The sequence below is a fragment of the Aethalodelphis obliquidens genome, unplaced genomic scaffold (genome assembly GCF_003676395.1).
Source record: "Aethalodelphis obliquidens isolate GAN/ISIS:26980383/991018 unplaced genomic scaffold, ASM367639v1 scaffold7, whole genome shotgun sequence".
Taxonomy (NCBI): Eukaryota; Metazoa; Chordata; class Mammalia; order Artiodactyla; family Delphinidae; genus Aethalodelphis; species Aethalodelphis obliquidens.
The window spans coordinates 17439461-17459890 of NW_020837951.1; the positions used below are offsets into that span (position 1 = coordinate 17439461).

General features: G+C 44.1%; 1 protein-coding gene across 1 annotated transcript in view; it reads left to right on the top strand.

The window, feature by feature from the left end:
- Positions 1-20430, top strand: part of LOC113619765 (astrotactin-2) — a 205622-nt gene that overhangs the window by 18787 nt on the left and 166405 nt on the right. Inside the window, exon 2 of the mRNA XM_027105069.1 lies at positions 130-395. Coding sequence (XP_026960870.1) covers positions 168-395 — 228 coding nt within the window. The 5' untranslated portion in view covers positions 130-167. The remainder of the gene's footprint in view (positions 1-129; positions 396-20430) is intronic.

Below are 20430 nucleotides of genomic sequence, written 5' to 3' on the forward strand. Positions count from 1 at the left end.
AAGGAACCACTCTATCATCTTTTTTCCCTTTCCAGTGGACAGCTGCCTCCTTAGCACATCGTAATGGGTTCAAGAGTCCGACCTTTTGAACAGTACTGAACAATACTGAACTTACATCTCTTCCTCCAGAGACCACGGAGTTGGGCAGCAAGAAGGAGCTCAAGTCCATGCCCTTCATCACCTACCTCTCAGGCCTGCTGACGGCCCAGATGCTGTCTGATGACCAGCTCATCTCAGGTGTGGAGATCCGCTGTGAGGAGAAAGGCCGCTGTCCATCTACCTGCCACCTTTGCCGCCGACCGGGCAAGGAGCAGCTGAGCCCCACACCGGTGCTCCTGGAAATCAACCGTGTGGTACCACTTTACACTCTCATTCAGGACAATGGCACCAAAGAGGTGAGGTCCCCTGACACAGCCACTGAGTCAAATCTAAGAACCAACCCTCCTACCTCCTGCCCTTGTGGGCCCTTTGTCCACTGGGATTGTCATCATCGTCATCAACAGCATGGTGAGGGCTAGCATTTATTGATCCCTTACCATGTTGTAAGCATGTATATAACTTGGTAACACTAGCTGCTGTAACTGGCAAATTCTCCAATCTCAATGGCTTAGTACAATTAAGGTTATTTCTTGTTGTGCAGAGTCCTAAATCGAAGTGTTTGATTGATGGGTGGCTTTACTCTGAGAAGTAGTTCAGGGTCCCAGCCTGTTCCATCTTGTGCTCCATTAATCTGATGCTTCCACGGCTGCTGTGGAAGAAGAAAGAACATGGAAGATTGCACATGAGAAGTTGAAATGGGCCGCGCCTGAAAATGGCAAATTATCATTTCATCTCCTATTCTGCTAAGCTAGAATTCAGCCACTGGGCACACCTGTCTGCAAATGAAGACAGGGAAATGTATTCTATCTGTTTGCCTAGGAGAAGAAGGTATGGGTTTGGTGAAAACCTAGCAGCCTCTGCCTCTGTACTATACTTGGGTTATCTCATTTAATTTACCCTCCAGATCTATGATTTACTTATAAATATTGAGTTGATTCATATGGAATTTCTGACATTTGACCATTTTTTATTTATAAAGATGGCAATTCCGTATGGTTCATCCTTTTCTCATGCCCACTTTACAAGTGAGGAAATGTAGGATGTTGAATGATTTGCTCCATGTTGGTCTGCTCCAGAGCCTACATGCTTAATCATGAAATTATATCTCCTCTTTTTCCTCTTTCTATCTCTGTGACTTTCAATTATAGCATGTCAGGGCTTGAGAGGACTGTATGAATGATTTAGTTCACTGGTTTGCACACTTGTGTTCATGGAACATTTTTTTCCAAATGTGGTGTTCAGGAACCCCAGTCCATAAAACCAGGAATAGTGATGCCACTGCTTCAGTAAGGAAGAAGGTAGATAAAGCATCTCCCCTTGGTCCCCACTCTTCCCTCTGCAACACCTTCTGGACAGCCCTGGGCCTCCAGAGAAGGCCATCTGGTAGACCACTGACCAATCCAATAGGATGCTATGGATTACGTGCCCCTCCCAAAGCATCCTCCTGGGCTGAGTAAGCACCAGTGCATGGTGAGTGGTCAGGGAGGGTTTCATAGAGGACAGATCAGGGATGAGAATAAGGAAGTGAGGAGAGTATCTTCAGGTAGAAGACCTGAGGCAGAAAAGTACATGGTCTCTACAAAGACCTATAGAAATTTCCCATGACTGAGACCAAGAGATGGAGGGAGAGCAGATATGAGGCCAGAGGGAACAGAAAGCACCTGATTATTTAGGATACTATAAGCTAGGTCCTGGAGTTGGGACACAATCTGGAGGGCAGTGACATGCTGAAGATACATGGTTAGCAGGAAGCTGATAGGGTTAGATTTGTGTGGCAGAAAGAGCCCTCTGGAAACAACCCAAATGACCATCGATGGGAGAGCAGTTGAATAAGGTGTCGAATATGCATACAGTGGAACACTGTACTACAGCCAAGATGAACGAACTATAGTGACACTTAACATGAGATGGATGAACATAATGTTAAATGAAGACAAGAAATCCCAAAGATACGGTTTATATAGCATGATACCCTTCCCTCTATTTTAAGTTAAAACAGACACACACGGCTTCCCTGGTGGCGCAGTGGTTGAGAGTCCGCCTGCCGATGCGGAAGACGCGGGTTTGTGCCCCGGTCCGGGAAGATCCCACATGCCGCGGACGGCTGGGCCCGTGAGCCATGGCCACTGAGCCTGCGCGTCCAGAGCCTGTGCTCCGCAACGGGAGAGGCCACAACAGTGAGAGGCCCGCGTACCGCAAAAACAAAACAAAACAAAAAGAAAACCACACACACACACACACACACACGCACATATCAAATACACGCCTTTTAAAAATAAATACAGATGCAATAGATAGTTTAAAAAAGGAATCAAGGAAATTATGAACATAGGATCATGGTAATCTTGAGTCAAGCGAGGCAGGTAATGGCGCGATGGAGCATTTGTTACACGATGGTAGTCAAGTTTCTAGCTGATGTTTGGGGGCTGGATTTGTGGGGTTTTATGAAAGTGCCAAAAGTAGCTAACCAGCTAACACTAACTGGATGAACACATAAAGCCTAACCACACATGGTGCAGCAGTGAGCTTGAGTCACGAGCCGTGCATCTCAAATCATCTAACTCTGTGCATCAGAGGTCCCCAGACCAACAACAGAAAAGCCAAGAGAGCCAAACGTGTATACATCTCCAAACCTGTGGTTTCAGGGTGAGAGTCAACTGTGGAAACATAAGAGTGGCAGCAGGGAGACCCCTGAGGAGGCTGTTGAAGCTTCCAGTAAATACCAAGGGTCGTCTGACCAGTGTCGTGTCAGTGCAGACAAAAAAAGCAGCACGTCGGTAGCTCTCCAGGGTTTGGTGAGAGAGGCTATGAATATCCCTATTTAGGGCTCTTTCTGGGCCACGCTTTCCTCATCTTTGAGGTGGTTCGATACTAGCTAAGTCACAGGACTTTTTTGTGTGTGTGTAATTTATTTTTATTTTTTATTTTTGGCTGTGTTTGGTCTTTGTTGCTGTGCGCGGGCTTTCTCTAGTTGCAGCCAGTGGAGGCTACTCTCTGTTGCACCGTGCGGGCTTCTCATTGCAGTTGCTTCTCTTGTTGTGGAGCATGGGCTCTAGGCACGTGGGCTTCAGTAGTTGTGGCTTGCGGGCTCTAGAGCACAGGCTCAGTAGTTGTGGTGCACGGGCTTAGTTGCTCTGTGGCATGTGGGATCTTTCTGAACCAGAGCTTGAACCCGTGTTCCCTGTACTGGCAGGCGGATTCTTAACCACTAGGAAGCCCCAAGTCACAGGACTTTCATGATGTGTTCTTGGCACGTGTGGTGGCAAGACAAGCGCTGGTTCCTTTCCTCTTTGCTTAGGAGTCAGGTTCCCCATGTCCAGATGCTATGCCAGCTTCCCTCAGCATCATCAGTTCTGGAAATGGGTCTTCCTGAGGCTGATTCACGTTCTCTCAGATACAAAAGCCCAGGAGTGTGAAAGCAGTCACTAGATGTCACTGTTCTCCTTATGTGGCATCTGCCGCTTTTGAAGCACGAGTCCTTCCTTCGTTAATTCAGTATTTTTGAGCACCCACTATTTGCCATGTATGGTGTCATGCCCCAGGAAGTGAAGAGTGGGACAGATGGACACAAATGGGCATGGTCTTTATCTTCATGGAGTTTACAGACTTGTGGGGAAGACAGATATTATTGAAACACTCCCACCAAATAAGTGAGAACAAACTGTGCTGAGTACCAAGAGAAGTCCAGGCCTTTGGGTTAAAATCGGGTGACCGAGGGCTTTGTGGGATGAAGGAAGGCTTCTTTAGGGAAATGAAATTGGAATTAGTTCTTGGGGGTCGGGTGCCTAAAGTGAAAGTAGAGGACTGGATTTGGGGGAGAGGAGGAACCTGAGAGCATTCCAGGTCAAAGGCCTAGCTCCTGCAGAGCCCTGAAGGATGTGCAAACGTGGCCCATTTCCCTGAGGCCGGGATGGGAGCTCCATGGGCAATGCCGAGGAGAGGCGGTGGCCAGGCTAGGCAGAGCTCTGAAGGCTCTGGTGGTGAGGAGTTTGGCCCCTGATAGCGGGGAGCATAGAGGCATTAGAGCAGACATGTGGGCGCTGTCTTCTCAGCTCCAAGCTCCTCTCCTCTAAGTTATACCTGCAAAGGAACCTTAGAGCTGCTTGACTAGTTTCTTCTCTCCCTCCCCAACCCCCAAGACAGTCTTGTTTAGAGTTTCACAGCAGCCTAGGGGCTGCTGTGCATTAGGCCTTTTCAAAGGAGCCAGGCTGTGGTAGGAGTGGGTAGGACAGGCCCAGTGCAGGTCTGGAAACGATCCTGGAGGAGGGGATCGTGGCCCCTGAGAGAGGCTGGTGTGATGAGAAAGCAGCCACTTTCACCTTGGCCATCATTTTTCCTCTGCCTCTTCCCCAAACCCCCATCACTTCTCCCAAGATTTCTCCATCTCTCTGCATTTCTTTGCAGTCAGAGGCAGGGGCCACATGGGTCAAACATAAAAGGGCCTTGGCCTGGACTCTGACACTAAGTCATAGCGAGGCTGGGGCAAGTCCTTTTTCCTCCCTGGGCCTCTCTTTTCCTACCTGAAAAAGCAGAGAGGTTGGGTGAGTTTCTTTCTGAGTTTCCTACAAGAGACTTTGTCAAAGTGGAATCAGATAGTGCAAGATCTGTGCTCCACTCAGGTTGAGTTGGGATCCTGCCTCAATCCCCTACTCCTGTGGTGTGCTGCTGAATGACCTCTCCAAACCTCAGTTTTTATGTCTATAAAATGGACTCTTGTGATCCCTACTTCATGGGGATCGGATGATAATGAATGTATAGTACCTGGCATGTAGCATGTAATGGGCTTATGTTTCCTATGATAATGATAAAAATAACGTTTGTCTAAACTGATTCCTTCCTTTTTCTGTGCTTCCTTTGGTATCTCCTCTTCTAGGTAGCACTCGATAACTTTGCAGATGCCCAAAGTGCTAGGGACATGATGTTCAGAGTAGGGTCTGCATTTTGTATGCAAGAGATTAAAAGGGCAGATCACAAATGGAAGGATTTCAGGAGCATTTTTCTCACTTTATCAATATTACTGGAACTTGTACTTTATAGGAAAGGATACCATAGGTGGAATTACACATGAGTAAAAGGATTTCCTTCTGTAGACCTTCCAACGCAGAATGGAACCATTCTTCTATGTGAGAACACCTGTCTCCTTGAGTTATTTGAGATGCTAAGTCAACTGCTGAGTCCCGTTATATGGCATGGTCAGGAAGTATCAGAGAGGGCCTGTGACTTGCCTGAGGTTTGTGGGGCTGTTCAGGCCTCTGATTCTGGGCAAGGGCCAGCGTGTGGTCTTCATAGCCTTGGGGACCATTGGACACTAGGTCTTTTGGTGGTTGGGATATCCTTGGTTCCATTTCCTTGAATGCATGGGAAAGGATGATGCCTTCTGCCTCAGCTGGAAAGGAGCCTTTCATTACACTTTGTGCTGTGGTTCTGAATAAGCAAAGCAGGAAAAAAGTCTTAATGATGGAGAACTTGATTAATGCATCAATCTTCTCCCTCCACCTGTTAAATGACCCTTACACAGCCCAAAGCCACAGAGCTTAGCTAAGCACAACTAGTGCTTAAATGACCAAGACTGTGTGTGGCTATTAACTTAGCCTTTGGGTGAATAAGAAGAGGCTCCAAATGCAGGAGAAAAAATTGTGTCATGGTGAAGAGCCAGACTGAGCTGGATTTGAGTCCCATCTCTCCTGTTGATCGTCTGGGTGACCTTTCATTTTACTCATTTATAAAGTAGACGTTACAGTACCTACCCCTATCCCTTTGGGGGTTGGGAGTTTTCTTTGGAAGAACTGGGACACCTGGAATCTGTACCAGGTTCTGTCCTTGATTGTTATATGGCATTGGGCATGGATACTTCTACTGTCTTGGTCTGTTTCCTTATCTGTATGACGAAAAGTATGGCTAACTTTATCCCACAGTCCCTTTTGAAGGTCTAGGGTCAGATCTAGGTTCTGCCCTGAAAATAAGGGAAATATTTTGATGTTGGATGAGGCACCTTGTGACCTGCAATTTATTTTCCATCCAAAGACATTACCAATTTTACTCCTTAAGTTAATATTGGGAAGAGAAAGATTCACATATCTTGTACTCCATCCCAATGACACAGCATTTATGAGTAGAGATGGGTATTAAAATCATACCCTCTGTATTTTACAGATAGTAAAACTGAGACCTGGAGACAGGAATGACTTGCTCTAGGGCACACAGCCAAGTCTGAATTTGAAGTAGTCAGCCATGGCTTCTGACCTTGGTGATGTCTTTTGTCTCTCTCAGACTCAGTATCCTCATCTGCGAAATGGTGGTAACTTTCCCCATAGGGCTCTCATGTAGAAAAATTAAGAGACTGTTTGCTGGTGTTTTGAAGACTATAAAATACTCTGTAGATCTGGATGCTTTTTTTTTTTTTTCCTACTGCTCGAGTCCCCTGAATTCCAATAATGTGATATATTTTTTTTCCTTTCCATGCTGCCCTAGGAAGAACCATGTGTAATTTTGGTCTTGTTGTGGTTTTCTAATATTCTAGCAGATCCTTTCCCTCTGCCAGAAAGATTTGTTTGCTCAATTTACACTTCCTGGCTCAAACTGAGAAGAGAATTCCAAATGACTGCTCTTTGAAAAGAAATTAACAGCCAAGATGATCCCCCCGCCCCATTATTGCCACCACAGCTGTGCCCACCACTGTGACCACTACCCTTATCATAACCACCATCACCACTGCTGCAGCAGCATCACCACCACAACCTCTCATTGGGTGTGTATAGATACTGTGTGAGGAGAGATAATACAGAGGGAGACACGACACAGATTGTACCTTCAAGGACCTCACAGTCTAGGGGATGAGGCAGAAGAGCCACATAAGTAACTAATTGCTTACACATGCTACATTAATTCATGACTTATTTTCAAACAATACAATAGACATTCCAACAGTGTTAGAAAAGAGGGAGAAAGAAACTCTGGTTGGGGGGAGGTAAATCTGGAAAAGGTTCTTGCAGCAGGGAAGGTGGGTGTGTACAGATGGTGGATATAGCTTGAGACTACTCTGTTGATGATAAAGATAATCCTAGGTACCAGATGTACATTATATGCCAAAAACTGCCATGGGCTTTCTGTGCTTTATCTCATTCAATCATCCAAGAACTTCTGAGGGGAATATTATTATCATCCCTATTTAATAGATGAGGAGACTGAGTTTCAGAGAAGCTTGAACCCAAGTCTGTGAGATTCTGAAGCTAATCTAGGCCTGAGTTGGAAAACTCTGGCCCACAGGTGACATCCAGCCTGCCATCTGTTTTTATAAAGTTTGTGACACACCGCCACACTCATCTGTCTACACATCTCTATGTCTGCTTTCCTGCCATGACGGCTCAGTTGAGCAGTTGCCCCAGAAGACAGTAGGACACGCAAAGCCAAAAATATTTACTGTAGTCCTCTGAAAAAAATTTGACAAACCTTGGTCTAGACTAAGGTATATTGGAAAAGAAGAAAGAAAGTTATGTCAAATGCTGTGTGACAAACATTTAGAATAGAAGGAAAAAAACCAACAAGCATTGAGTGCCAACTGTATGCCTGGCATTTTTTAAGTGCCTTGTGTGTATTCGTATGTGTTCTCTCACTCTATCCCCTGGCACATTTGCATTATGATGCCCATTGCACAAATTAAAAAAAATATGACAACTTAGGTAAATAATTCATCTAACATCACACAGCTAGTGACTCTGACCCAGGAAGTCTGTGTCCAAAATGTATGTTTAGTCAATCATTCTTACTACAGGTGTGAAAAATTTGGGAGATATAAAACGAGAAGTGATGTGCAGAAAACTGGGTCACAGAAACTTTGAACGTTGTGCTGAGGGATTGGAGTACCATGTGAACTATAAGGAACTCTTGAAGATTGGGGGTCAAGGGAAAGCCATGACCAGACGTGCATTTTTGGGTAATAACTACATCATCAACAGTGGAAGGGTGAATTGTAGGGACCAGGGCTGGTTTTATGTCAAGGGCTATTAATTTCAGGTCCGCAGATCATTGATTTTGAAGGGTTGTTGGATCTCCATCGCCAGAAAGTTTATGCAGAATTATATATTATTGCATTTTTCTTCTGGGGGAAAAGATACATGGCATCAGCAAATTTTCTAAATGTTTTTGACCCAAACGTTGTAGAACACTAAGAGAAGAGGACTAGTGAGTTGGGGTGTCCACTGCAGAAGTCCATATATGGGATGTCTGGGAGGGTGGGGACTCAATTCAAATAATTTTAACAAATATTTATTAAGGGTCTCCCATGGGCTAGGCACTGTTCTGGGCTTTCGGAATACATCAGGGAGCAAAACAGGGATATATTTCAACCATCTGGAGACTTAATTTCTACTGGAGTGTATGTGGGAGATAGAAAGTAAACAATAAAAATAGTGAAAAGTATGGTATATTGAAAGGCAAAGGGGAGGGGAAGTAAAGCAGAATAAGAGGTCAGGAGTGTGGAGTGGAGTGTGGAGACTTGGATCTCAGAACGTCACAAAGTCAATCAGGATCACTTAGGTTGAGAATGGGGGAAGTGTTATTTAAAAAATGCAGATTCCTGGCTTCCTCCTACTGATTCTGTTTCTCTAGAGGAGTGAGGCTGAGAATTGTTATTTTCACAGGCTTCCCAGGTGATTCTGATGCACACTGAGCTTGAGAACCACTACTCAAAACCATTGTTCATATGTCTTTCTCATTCTGATATTCCTTCAGGGAATTCCTTGCTTAGGGATTAAGAAAGTCAAGTACTTATAATCTGGAGTAAATCTCTGCTATTGTGGGCCACTTCCTCTCCATCGGTGCATTATGAGAAGGAGGTGAACTGGCCAGGAACCAGGCTGTCAGGCAGTTCTTGGCAAGAGGGAAGATCAAAGAAAAGAGGGGGATATAATCCACATATTACTCAACACGCTCATGGTCAATTACAAAAGAGGAACTTAATGCTTGGCTTGTCTGCTTGCAAAACTGGAAAACATAGCTATTTCATGAGACCAGAAAACTACCAGATTCAGTAAGATATGCAAGACAAACAGACTTAGCAAATGCAAGCATTTTTGCGTGTCAAGAGTGTAGAGCTTTTTTTTTCCCCCATGGGACATTGAATTCAGTTAGCAAATGTAATAAAGAGAATCACAGAATGTCTTTTCCTGGTACTTTTAAGAACAACCACTTACTGAGCACTTCAATTGTGCCAGGAGCTCAGCTCAAACACTTTATGTACTTAGTTCACTGAACTCTCTGATCAACCCCACACGATGGGCACTATTATTATCTTTCTTTTCCCCTTGGGAAAAATTGAGGCACAGAGAAGTTAGATCACTTGTCCCAAGATCCTATAAATAAGAACTGGTGGAGCCAGGGTGTGATCTGAGCAGTTCTGCTTTTTCTCATTTTGCTGTAGTCTCTCTCTTAGCAACTTCCCTTCAACTTTTTAATAAAGTGTAAAAAAATGGAAGTCTACTGAGGACACTATCATTGCCTAATATTACCTTCTCCTGCCACTGTGTCTTCATTTCTTTCACTCAGTGGCCAAAAGATTTGAAAGAATAGACTACCTCTGCTGTCTACACTGATTCACCCCCATTCATTCCAGGGCTGGCTCCCTCCACCCAGTGGAAATACAGTAGCTTCTCTTCATGTGTAACCCATGCAGACACCACATTTGCCATAAATGACTTTGCCTTTCTTTTGATAGGCACCTTTGGATTTCCATCTCAGTTCTTGTAGTCTGGAAACCAGTGAGACAGCCCTGATACCTGTTTGTCCTTCCTCCTGCGCTCACTCCCCACCCCCCACCCCCCCAAACTATAGCTCATTAACAAACCTTGTAGAATTGTCTCCTTAGGAATTTCTCAAATACGCCCACTTTTACCCACTTTGGTCCAAGTCTTGACTGAACTGTTGCAGCAGCTTCCTAACCGGCTAACAGTGACCCTCACCTCCTCTAATTCATTTTCTTCCTGGGAACCAGAGTGATATTTTCAAAGTTAAAACTTGCTCACATCACTTTCCCAATGAAAACCCTTAACTGGCCTCCAGCTGCTCTTGGGATCCATACCCAGGTGCTTACCGTGGCCTGCAAGGGGCTGTGCTTCTCACTTCTTACAACTTCTGATATTCAACTTTCCGGAACTGTGCTTTGTGATGCCAGAGAGCCTTGGTACATGCTGTTCCCTCTACTTGGAACTTGTTTTACCCTCCCCCTCCTTTCTCCTTTCCACTGACTTGACTGCTGTTCATCCACCAGATTGCTGAGGCTTCTAGATTTGATAAGATCCCCCTGTTTGTTTATTGGTTTACTTTCTTGAGGCTTTTTATCTCTCTTTCATAGCAGTTATCATAATTTCTCATTATACTTTTTTTTTTTTTTTCGCGGTATGGGGGCCTCTCACTGTTGTGGCCTCTCCCATTTGCGGAACACAGGCTCCGGACGCGCAGGCTCAGTGGCCATGGCTCACGGGCCCAGCCGCTCCGCGGCATGTGGGATCTTCCCAGATCGGGGCACGAACCCATGTCCCCTGCATCGGCAGGCGGACTCTCAACCACTGCGCCACCAGGGAAGCCCTCTCGTTATACTTTTATGTATGTTTTCTAATTGTTTGATTAATGTCTGTATCTCCTCCTCCTCCACATTTTATTATTTTGTTTTATCACGACAACATTGCCAATGCAGAGGGAAGAGCAGATAAACTCAGGAATGAAGGAGTCTAGTCCAACCCTGGTCTACTTCTTGATTCCTTTCTGCCACACCTCACAAATGTTACAGAGCCTGTGTTTGAACATTCCCAGTAACAGCTTGCTCAGTGACCCCTAAGCATCCTGTTTCCCTCACTTCTGGAATATCCATTCTGATATTGAGTCAAAATATTTTCCTGTACATTAAGAGGTAAACTGCATAAGACCAGGGTCCGGACAAACTTTTGTTCAGCATTGCACCAATAGCTTCTACTATAGTGTCTGACTCATAGTAGAAGTTCAATAAATATATTTTTTATGAGAATAACTAAATGAATGTGTGAAAAATGAATGACCACCTTGCATCCGCATGCTTGCATGGTGCTTTCACATACAGTAACTCCCTTAATTCTTTCAATAGTCCTAATGAAGGTAGCAGTGTTTATTTTCACTTTACAGATTAGGAAACTGAGGCTCACAAAGAGTGGGTACCACCCTCTGAAGCCCCACAGGGCTACCAAATGTCAGAGCTGGGGCTGGAATCCCTTTTCCAGCTGTCCCACAAGCACTCATCCGTCATACAACCATCATTTATCTGGGTGGGTGTCGTGCAAAGCAGCCAGGGTAGTGCTGGGTTTCCAGGAACAGAGCAAGCTGCAGGCCCCATCCCTGCTGGAGCTCATCCCTGTTCACAGGGGGCTCTTCTTGGGTCATTAGGCAACTTCAGTCAGCAGTGATGCTAAGGGCGTAGAGAGAATTCACCACCAATTCAACTCTCTCTGCCTATTTCTCTCTAATCTTAGGAGAAAAAAAAAGTCATTCCAGATGTGCCTCCCAATTCACCAGGCAGATGCGGTTGAAAGCAGCATGAGTTTGTACCATTACACAGTTGGTAAATGTGTACAGAGCCTTCTCTGGTCAACAGAGTCATGTCATTCCTTGAGTTTCTGAGCAGAAGGGTCCCAGACCATAAATTTAAGTCCCGAGAAGAGGAGAAACCCTCAAGTAATTAGCTTCTTCTTGAAACTACATGTTTCTTTTCTTTTTTAGATTCATCTCCAAATTTTCCCACTTGGGGGAGCATTGTCAAATTCCTGGATTTTCTGCTACCTAACTCCAAACCAATTTAGTTTAGAAAAGTATAGCATGTACAAAGCTAAAGTGACTAGTATAATGAACCTCCATGTACGTATCATCTTCTAGTTTCAATAATAATCAACTTACTGCAGGCCTGCATCCCCGGCTCTGTCCCCTCAAACACTATATAATTTGATATGTAAATGTTAAAGTTCGTATTTCTAAAATATAAGGACTCCAAAAATATCAATATCATTGCCTTGCCTTCCAAACTAACAATTCCTCTACACCATCAAATATCTAGTCATTGTTCATGTTTACTAGATTGTCTTATATTTTTGGTACCAGTTCAGATTGGGATCTAAATAAGATTCAAACGTTATGATTGGCTGATAATTAAGTCTCCTTTAATCTATAGGTTTCTTCCTCCAACTCTTTTTAGTCCTTGTGATATTTTATCAAGAAAACTGGGTATAGTTCCCAGGGGATTTTGCTCATTGCAGCCCCATGGTATTATTTAGCATGTTCCTCTACCCCTGTACTTCCTGTAAGTTGGTAGTTAGGTCTAGAGGCTCGACCAGGCTTGATTTTTTGGCAGTCCACCACAGCCAGTATTGATAGACTTGTAGACCAAAGTGATCTAAAAGAACAGTTTTGTCTTTGATGCCGGTCAAATCTGTCATCAAGTCCTGGCTGTTCCCTTTCTCCTGTGTGACTTTTGGCAAGAGATTCTGAGCCTTAGTTCCCTCAGATGTGTTGTGGGGCTAATAATAATAATAATAATACCTAATTTCTGAGGCTATTGTATTAAATGAGATGGGCATCTAACACGCTTAGCCTTGTGCCTGGTGCATAGCGAGTGCTGAGTATAGACAAGCTCTTACTTGTTTTCTCCTTCCTCCCTGTTCTTCCCCTTGTCCCTCCTCCTTCATCTCTCCCACGTTTCATTATTATATTTTATGATCAAAACTGTGTGTGTGAGAAAGAAAGAGAAGACAGACTCAGAATGGAAGAGGTTCTCCAGGCATCTAGTCCAGCCCTAGTCTGTTGCTGGATTCTTTGCACCCATACCCTGAAGGAGCCTGTGTTGGATACTCCCAGAACAGCTTGCTCAATGATCCCTAAGCAGCCTGTTCTCTCACTACTAGAATATCTTTCTTTATAATGAGTCAAATTATTTTTCTGTACATGCCCTGTCTTTGTTTCCAGTTCCATCCATCAACACTATACTGAGATGGACTTACCTATTGACTTACCAGACAGAACATATGTTTTGGAATCAGAGAGATGAGGATTCGAATGCCAGCTTTGCTACAAAATGTCTTTGTGCCTTTGGGCACTGCACTTAAGTTTTTAAGCTTCTTTTTTTCTCATGAGTAAAATGGGATTAATAATGTCTACCTTATAGAATTGTTTTGCAGATTAACAAATGATCCACGTAAGGTGCTTAGCAGCAACATTTGGCTTATAGAAGCAGCTCGATGAAAGTTTGTCCGCTCTCCTAGTTCTAAGTGCCAGCCTTCCGGGTGTTTGATGACATCTTTGGGCTCCGTTGGACTTTTCTTCTGGTAATCGTGCCCGGTTCCTGTAATTGTTTTTCATCACGAGTCTGTTTCTTATCTCAGACTCAGTCTTTACCAGCCATTCTGAGTATTAGCCTCTGAAAGAACTCAGTACGCCTGTGTCCTTCTTGATGTACGCTTTATGAAGAAAGAGGTTAGAATACACAGAGACTGCTTTACTTGCCTGCAGAATTAAGGGTAGAATCCAAGTTTCTTGCTTCCCGACTTTGGGATCTGCCCTGGGTCACAATAGCTTCTATCTTTACTGTCATGCTCATAGTATTCAAAATATGATTTTTGGCTCGCTAAAGGAAACGGGAGCTCAGAGGGAAAATCTCGTATCAGTGTCACAAGCCAGTAGTTATGGAACCAGAATTTAAACCCTTGTCTGTGTGGCCCCATAGCCTGTGGTCTCAACACGTAAGCTATAGAGACTACCGCATCATTGGTCCTTCCTCTACTCTTGGACATGGACAAGCTATTCCATCATCAAGTAGCTTTTCTTGGAATCCAGAGTCACCTCCTGTCACTACCTTTTTCCTCACCTTTCCTTGATGATAAAACATCTTGCTCCATTCTTACCTTTTGGTCACTTCTCAGCCCTTTTAGAAGCTGACTTTTGTTACACCATCTGCTTGAAGTTCTTGTCTCAAAACTCAACAAGGACCTGTTTACTCAAGCCAACACCCTCTTCTCAACCCTTTTTTAGACGCATCAATCCATTCTTAAAAGAGCTTGGGCTTGGCTCCTTCAACTTTAGTTTGCCCAACCTGAATCCTTTCCAGAAATTATCGCTTCCCTTCAGAAACTCTGAGGGAATGCGAGGAAGTGAAAGCATGGTAGCTGCTTGGGGGTGGGGGATCATACGTTAGTGAGACTCTGTCCATCCCTCCATGGTGCTTCTCCCGTAGTTGTTTCTTGAATGTGCGGATCCCATTTTTAATGGAACGGGAGAAAATGGTAATTTAGATATATGTCTAAGGTAGGCATATTGGTATAGCTCTATACTTATATATATATATATATAGATAGATAGATAGCTTTATTTACTATTTTTTTTTCTTTTCAGGGAGTTATATTAGTTACATTCAAAGTAAACAGACTTCTTAGTGAGATTTTGAAATTTTAGGTGCTTTAGTGAGCTGTAATTGAAAGGGCCCAAGTTTTGGAGTCAGTCAGATCTAGATTTGAATTCCAAATCTGCTTACCTGTTGGATGTTACCTGCTTACCTGTAGTGAACAGGTGACTTAGCCTACCCGAACTTCATTTTCTTATCTGTCAGATGGGGATGATAAGAAGACTCGCTGCCTAGGTTGCTTCTGCGTATTATATCAGATGACAGATGTAAAGAAGGGCAGTATAAGAATCAGATAGACCTAGGCTTACGTTCTCACTTTACCAGATATTCTGGAGCTATAAGTTAAATACTCAGAATCCCAGTGAGGATGGTCACAGTAGTTAACTCACAGAGTTGTTGTTAGGTTGCGTAAGATTATATATGCAGAGCACTTATCAATGCCTAGAATAGTTAGAAGCTCGATCAGTATGAGTTGCAGCTTCTTTCCTCTACCTTTGTCTTCTTCATCTTTCTCCTCTTTCTCTTCCTCCTTCTCTCTTCTGCTTCTGCTATTGCTTCTGATTAAAGCATCCAGCACAGAGTAGGTGTACAATAATTGTAATTGCCTTACCTTCAGGCATCAGCCGATTAAAAAACTGCAAGGGTAGTCAGTTCACAGAGACGAGGAAAGGCAATGCTTCCCCAAAGTAAAGGTAATCTTGCCGTCTCTTATAATTGGTTCTAATGACATATTTTTCCCCATTGTAAAAATGTTAAAAAGAAGAAAAATGATTCTGAGCATAGATGTGCCTAGAATCACTGTTGCCTGTAAATAACTTTACTACATTCATAATAAACAATAATAATTCATAATAACTATCTTTCTTCCATTTAGAGAATATCCAAGTTTAAAAGCTTTGTCAGTACTCTTTAATTTTCAAATATATGTATAAGTGTGAACATATATGTGGTTCTGGCATTATTCTAGGCACTTTATAAATTATTCTTTTGCCATTCTTTATTGAGGTAGGTATTAATACATCTCCATTTTACACATGTGGGAAGGAAGCATAGAGAACTGAAGTCACTTCTATCAAGTTTGCTCCGTGATGACACTAAGACTTGAACCCAGGGGTTTGGTTCCAAGGATCGTATTCTTAACCTCCATGCTCTGCCATCCCTCCAGCATTTGTAACGTCCTTTGCTAGATTAAGGGATCAAGACTTCTCAGAGTCCAGCTTGTCAGCTTGGAAATACGACTACAATGAACCTGCTAGGAATCTCCCTTTCCATATTTTTTTAGCCAGATTTCCAAGGCACCTTCTCAAAGGCAAAGATAAACTCAGTATGGGTCTAGACAGCATGTCCCCTCCTCTCCTCCGACCTTTCTTTCCCTGCCCCTACCCACAGGCCCAACCATGGAAGCCCCACCAGCTGGAGAGACCACCTCCCTCAGATGCCTCCTAAGGGAAAATGGATGTACTGGAAAAATGAGGTCACCAGTGGCCACAGAAGGGAAATTTTGCAGCCCTTTACTCAGGAACTCACCACTAGCTTCAGCTAGCATTTAGCAACATAAACTCCACAGTCTTGGACAGATCCTCCACTTGAAAGCTTCCCACCTGCCTCTCATCTCCAGATGTTCTCACCACAAGGGGAGAGGAGTTACTGTCAAAGGACAGCAGGCCTCAGAAGACAGGTCTTGTCTATTGGGTGGGGCTGGGATCCTTGGCTAAAGGCTTCCCTTAGGAAAAGTGTGTGAGTTCCATCCAGGTTTCCCCTTCCAGGACTGAGTGGGCCGGGAGCAATGCCTTGTAGGAGACAGGCTGAGAGGAGGAGCCATCCTCTGAAGAACTTGGATTTGTACAGGACAGAGAAGCCCTTGGCAGTTCAAGGTCACAGGGCAAGATGCCTTGGGAAGATGACTCACGATTAGATGTATGAGGCTACTGATATGGCTGTGTCTTCTCTCTGGAGTTATAACTGATGTTTCCTATTGCTCATTCATCACTTTCACAATTGCTATCAGCTCAGTGACAGGCAGGACAAATGGTCTGGAGACTGTCTGGAACAATGTAAGCACAATCTGTTGCCCTGATGACTGAGCAGGTCTACTAGGATAACATAGATTAGACATCCAAAGAGCTCTCAGTCTTCTAGTCCTCAGAATTTACCATTCATTCATGCAACACTTAGTCATACAACAGACATTTATGGAGTACCTTCTTTGGGCCAGGCCTTGTGTAGGAGCTTCTGATAAAATAAGGCAAAGAACTCAAAGTTCAGTGGAGAGGACAGGTATGCAAATAAATAGTTCTATAAAATATTGTGGTTCACTAACTGATGTGTTGTCCAGGTGCAGTGGAGGCCTTCAGTTCTGTTGGGAAATCAGAAAAGAGTTTCCAGAGAAGATTGCAGTTGTAGTGGGTCTTAAATAATGAGTATGATTTGATCAAAGGTAGAATGGAGTCAAGGCATTATAGGCTGAGGGAAATCATGTGCAAAGACACAGTGGCATCAAAGTGTGTTGCCTATCTGGTCCATGGCAGGTGGTTTAATGTAGATGTTATGTAGGACCAAGGAAGACTATAGCTGTGGGAGATGAGCTAAGGAGATTGTGTGGCATCACTGTGTGAAGGGCCCTGTGTGCCAAGCTAGGAAACAGAATCTTTATACTTGTCTCAGTCATAGCTCTTTTATTGGTAAAAAGAGAAACCCACTGAAACAGTCTAAGCAAAAAATGGAGAAATTATTATAATGATACAGTGATTTCTCATGTAACTGAAGGACAGAGAGCGCAGCTGAGCTACCAGCATCCAGGAAGCCACTGTCAGCAGTAATCCTGGAGCTTGACGTTCTGTTTCCCTCTGCAGTTGATTGGTGTCTGTCTCTCTCCTTTCTCTCCTCTCTATCCTCTCTCTCCTCTCTCTCCTCTCTCTCCTCTCTCTCCTCTCTCTCCTCTCTCTTCTCTCTCTTCTCTCTCTCCTCCTTTCCTTCCTCCCCCGCCTCCCACCTTTTCTGGTTTCCATCCATGTGGCTCACCATGACAAGCCCAGCCTAGCCAAGCCTAGCCTTGCATCTCATACCAGTTCAAGCACTCAGAGAGAGCAATGAACATTTGAATCTAAATTCCCAGGGAAAATATGTGATTGTTCCAGTTTGGGCCAGTTTTGGTCCCACTACTCTTGGCCAAAACAACAGGGTTATTTTTGTTTAGTTCAAATATGCACACCAAACCATCCTTTGTATCTGATAACCTGAAGCATATCTATTAAAAATCCTGTCAGTTTTTATTCTCAAACTGAAGTACCCTGACTCAGGGGAATACACTGTGATATGCCAGGATATATCTAAAGCCACAGGATAAAGTGATCAGAGATTCTTGAACTTAATAATACCTAAGAATTACTTGGGAGTGTATTCAATCATGGGTTCTGTAGCACCTCTCCCAAGATTCCGATTCAGTGGGTTGAGTTTGGCCTGGGAATCTGAATTTCTAATAAGTGTTTCAGGCCATTAATGAGGCAAGAGGGCCAGGAATCATACTATGAGAAACACTTTGGGGAAAACTCCATTGTTTTAATATTAAAAGCAATCAAAGTCTATTGTGGAGTGTAATTTGCATAAATATTTAAGAAAGAGTCTTCAAAGTAATTTTGCACTTGTTCCTTCTGATCTTTGGGATGCTTTGTACAAAAAGCTCAAAAGCCCTTCCATATTTTACTGGAGGGTGTGGAAGGTTTTTGGGTCAAGAACTTTGGCTCTTAGATCTCCTGGGCTGGTCTCAGGAGTAAAGTGAGCATCTAGTAGGAGCATGGCAGAGGTTAAGAGCCCAGGATTATCCTGAGGCCCCAGGCAAAGGAGAAATCTTCCAAGCTAAGGCCAACAGGAGGCAAAGGGACAGAGATGTGACAGGATTAGGGTTCTTAACATTAATTAACTTATGACAGACTAATTGATTAATCAATTACTGGGCCCCTACTCTGTCGGGCACTAGGGATTAAATGGTAAACAAAGTAGACAGGGCTCCAACCTCAATTTGTACAGTCTGTTAGGAGAGACAGACAAGCAATGACACAGACAATAAAATACAACACAGGAAAATAAGTTTTGTAATAGGGGAAGGTGGGAAGAGATGTGTTACAAAGGAAGGGTTCTATCCCGGGGACCAGGGACTGCAAGAGGTGGTCTCCAAGCTGAGAGCTGATGGACTGGTCAGTGGGGGAAATTATTAGATGGGGGAAGAGTGTTCCAAGGAGAGAAAATAGCATGTAAGAGGCGAGAGGTGAGAAAGCATAGCTGGAAAATAGGGTGTAAAAAGCATGGTGGGGCTTCCCTGGTGGCGCAGTGGTTGGGAGTCTGCCTGCTGATGCAGGGGACACGGGTTCGTGCCCCGGTCCGGGAAGATCCCACATGCCGTGGAGCGGCTGGGCCCGTGAGCCATGGCCGCTGAGCCTGCACGTCCGGAGCCTGTGCTCCACAACGGGAGAGGCCACAACAGTGAGAGGCCCACGTACCGCAAAAAAAAAAAAAAAAAAAAAAACATGGTGGCAGGAGGTGATGTGTTGGAATCTGAGTCACCCTAGGTTGGTGACATTGTGCAAGTCACCTGATCACACTAGCCCAATTAATTAATTTATTTGGCTGCACTGGGTCTTAGTTTCGGCCTGTGGGATCTTCACTGCGGCGTGCGGGGATCTTTAGTTGCGACGTGCATGCGGGATCTAGTTCCCCGACCAGGGGTCGAACCCAGGCCCCCTGCATTGGGAGCGTGGAGTCTTAAACATTGAACCACCAGGGAAGTCCCCAGATCTTTTTAAAGTTTCAACTTTTTCAAAGATTGCATGGAGACAATGCAACCTAATATACAGGCTTATTATGAGGATTAAATTAGCTCACAGTGGTAAAACATTCAGGTTTTGGAATTTGACACATTTAAGTTAGAATTTTGCTCTGCCAAATATTGGCTATGTGACATGGGCAAGGAACCCAGACTCCCTGAGGCCTCAGTTTCATCTTCTGTGTAATGGGAGTGATAGAGGTACTGAATCGTGGCATTGCTGTGCAAATGAAATAACTCCTCATGGCAAACACGGAGCACTGTGTGTGGCATATAGGTTTGCTCAAAAATGCTCCCTGTTATTTTTAATGCTTTAAAACCCAGCACTTCATCCTCTACGTGAGATGGATGGGAGCTAAAATATGGAGTGAACTGACAAGCAAAATAGCTCCTTGCCTGAAGATCATATAACCATATCATCCTGTCTCTGTACATCTTGGGAAACAGACAGCTGACAGAGCCCTGTGTAGGAACGTCTCAGTGGGTTGTATATTTATTTCTCTAATATTTTTTCATTAGCAGAGGTAAGTGTGGCAAGAAGGGGTTTGGCTGCCCCTAAACGTCTTCCCCCTGTCGCCCAGATTAACAAGCTGTTCTGTCAGGCTCTCATCATTCAGGCGAGAATGGCTTGAAAAGCAAACTTTATCCTGACAGGGGAAATTAGGTGTCGTTCCTGTGATTCATAGAGCTATAGATTGAGCTGCACAATTTCTCATAAGGAAATGGGTCCTTGCCTATTAGTATTCCTTTACTGTGTGCCCTTGTGAGTGGGGGGATCTAACTCAGAGGCTGAAACTGAGGGGTAGGGTAAGGGAGGTCAGGGGGCAAAGCTTGGGATTCAGAGTTAGAGGCCCTCTGCTCTGCTGCATTCAATCTGCGGGACCTGGGCTGGTATCTCTTCTCTGATCCTACACTGGCTCATCTGTACGGATTACTGGGAATAGTAAGAGCTGCCGTATCCACAGGTTGCTAGGAGTTTTATAGGAGCTAAGAGACAGATGTCCCAGCACAAGACCTAGAGTAAAGAAATGCGTAATAGGGGTGTCTCTCTTCTTCATCCCACTCCCCCCTTTCCTCAAAAACCATCAATGACATGCTCATC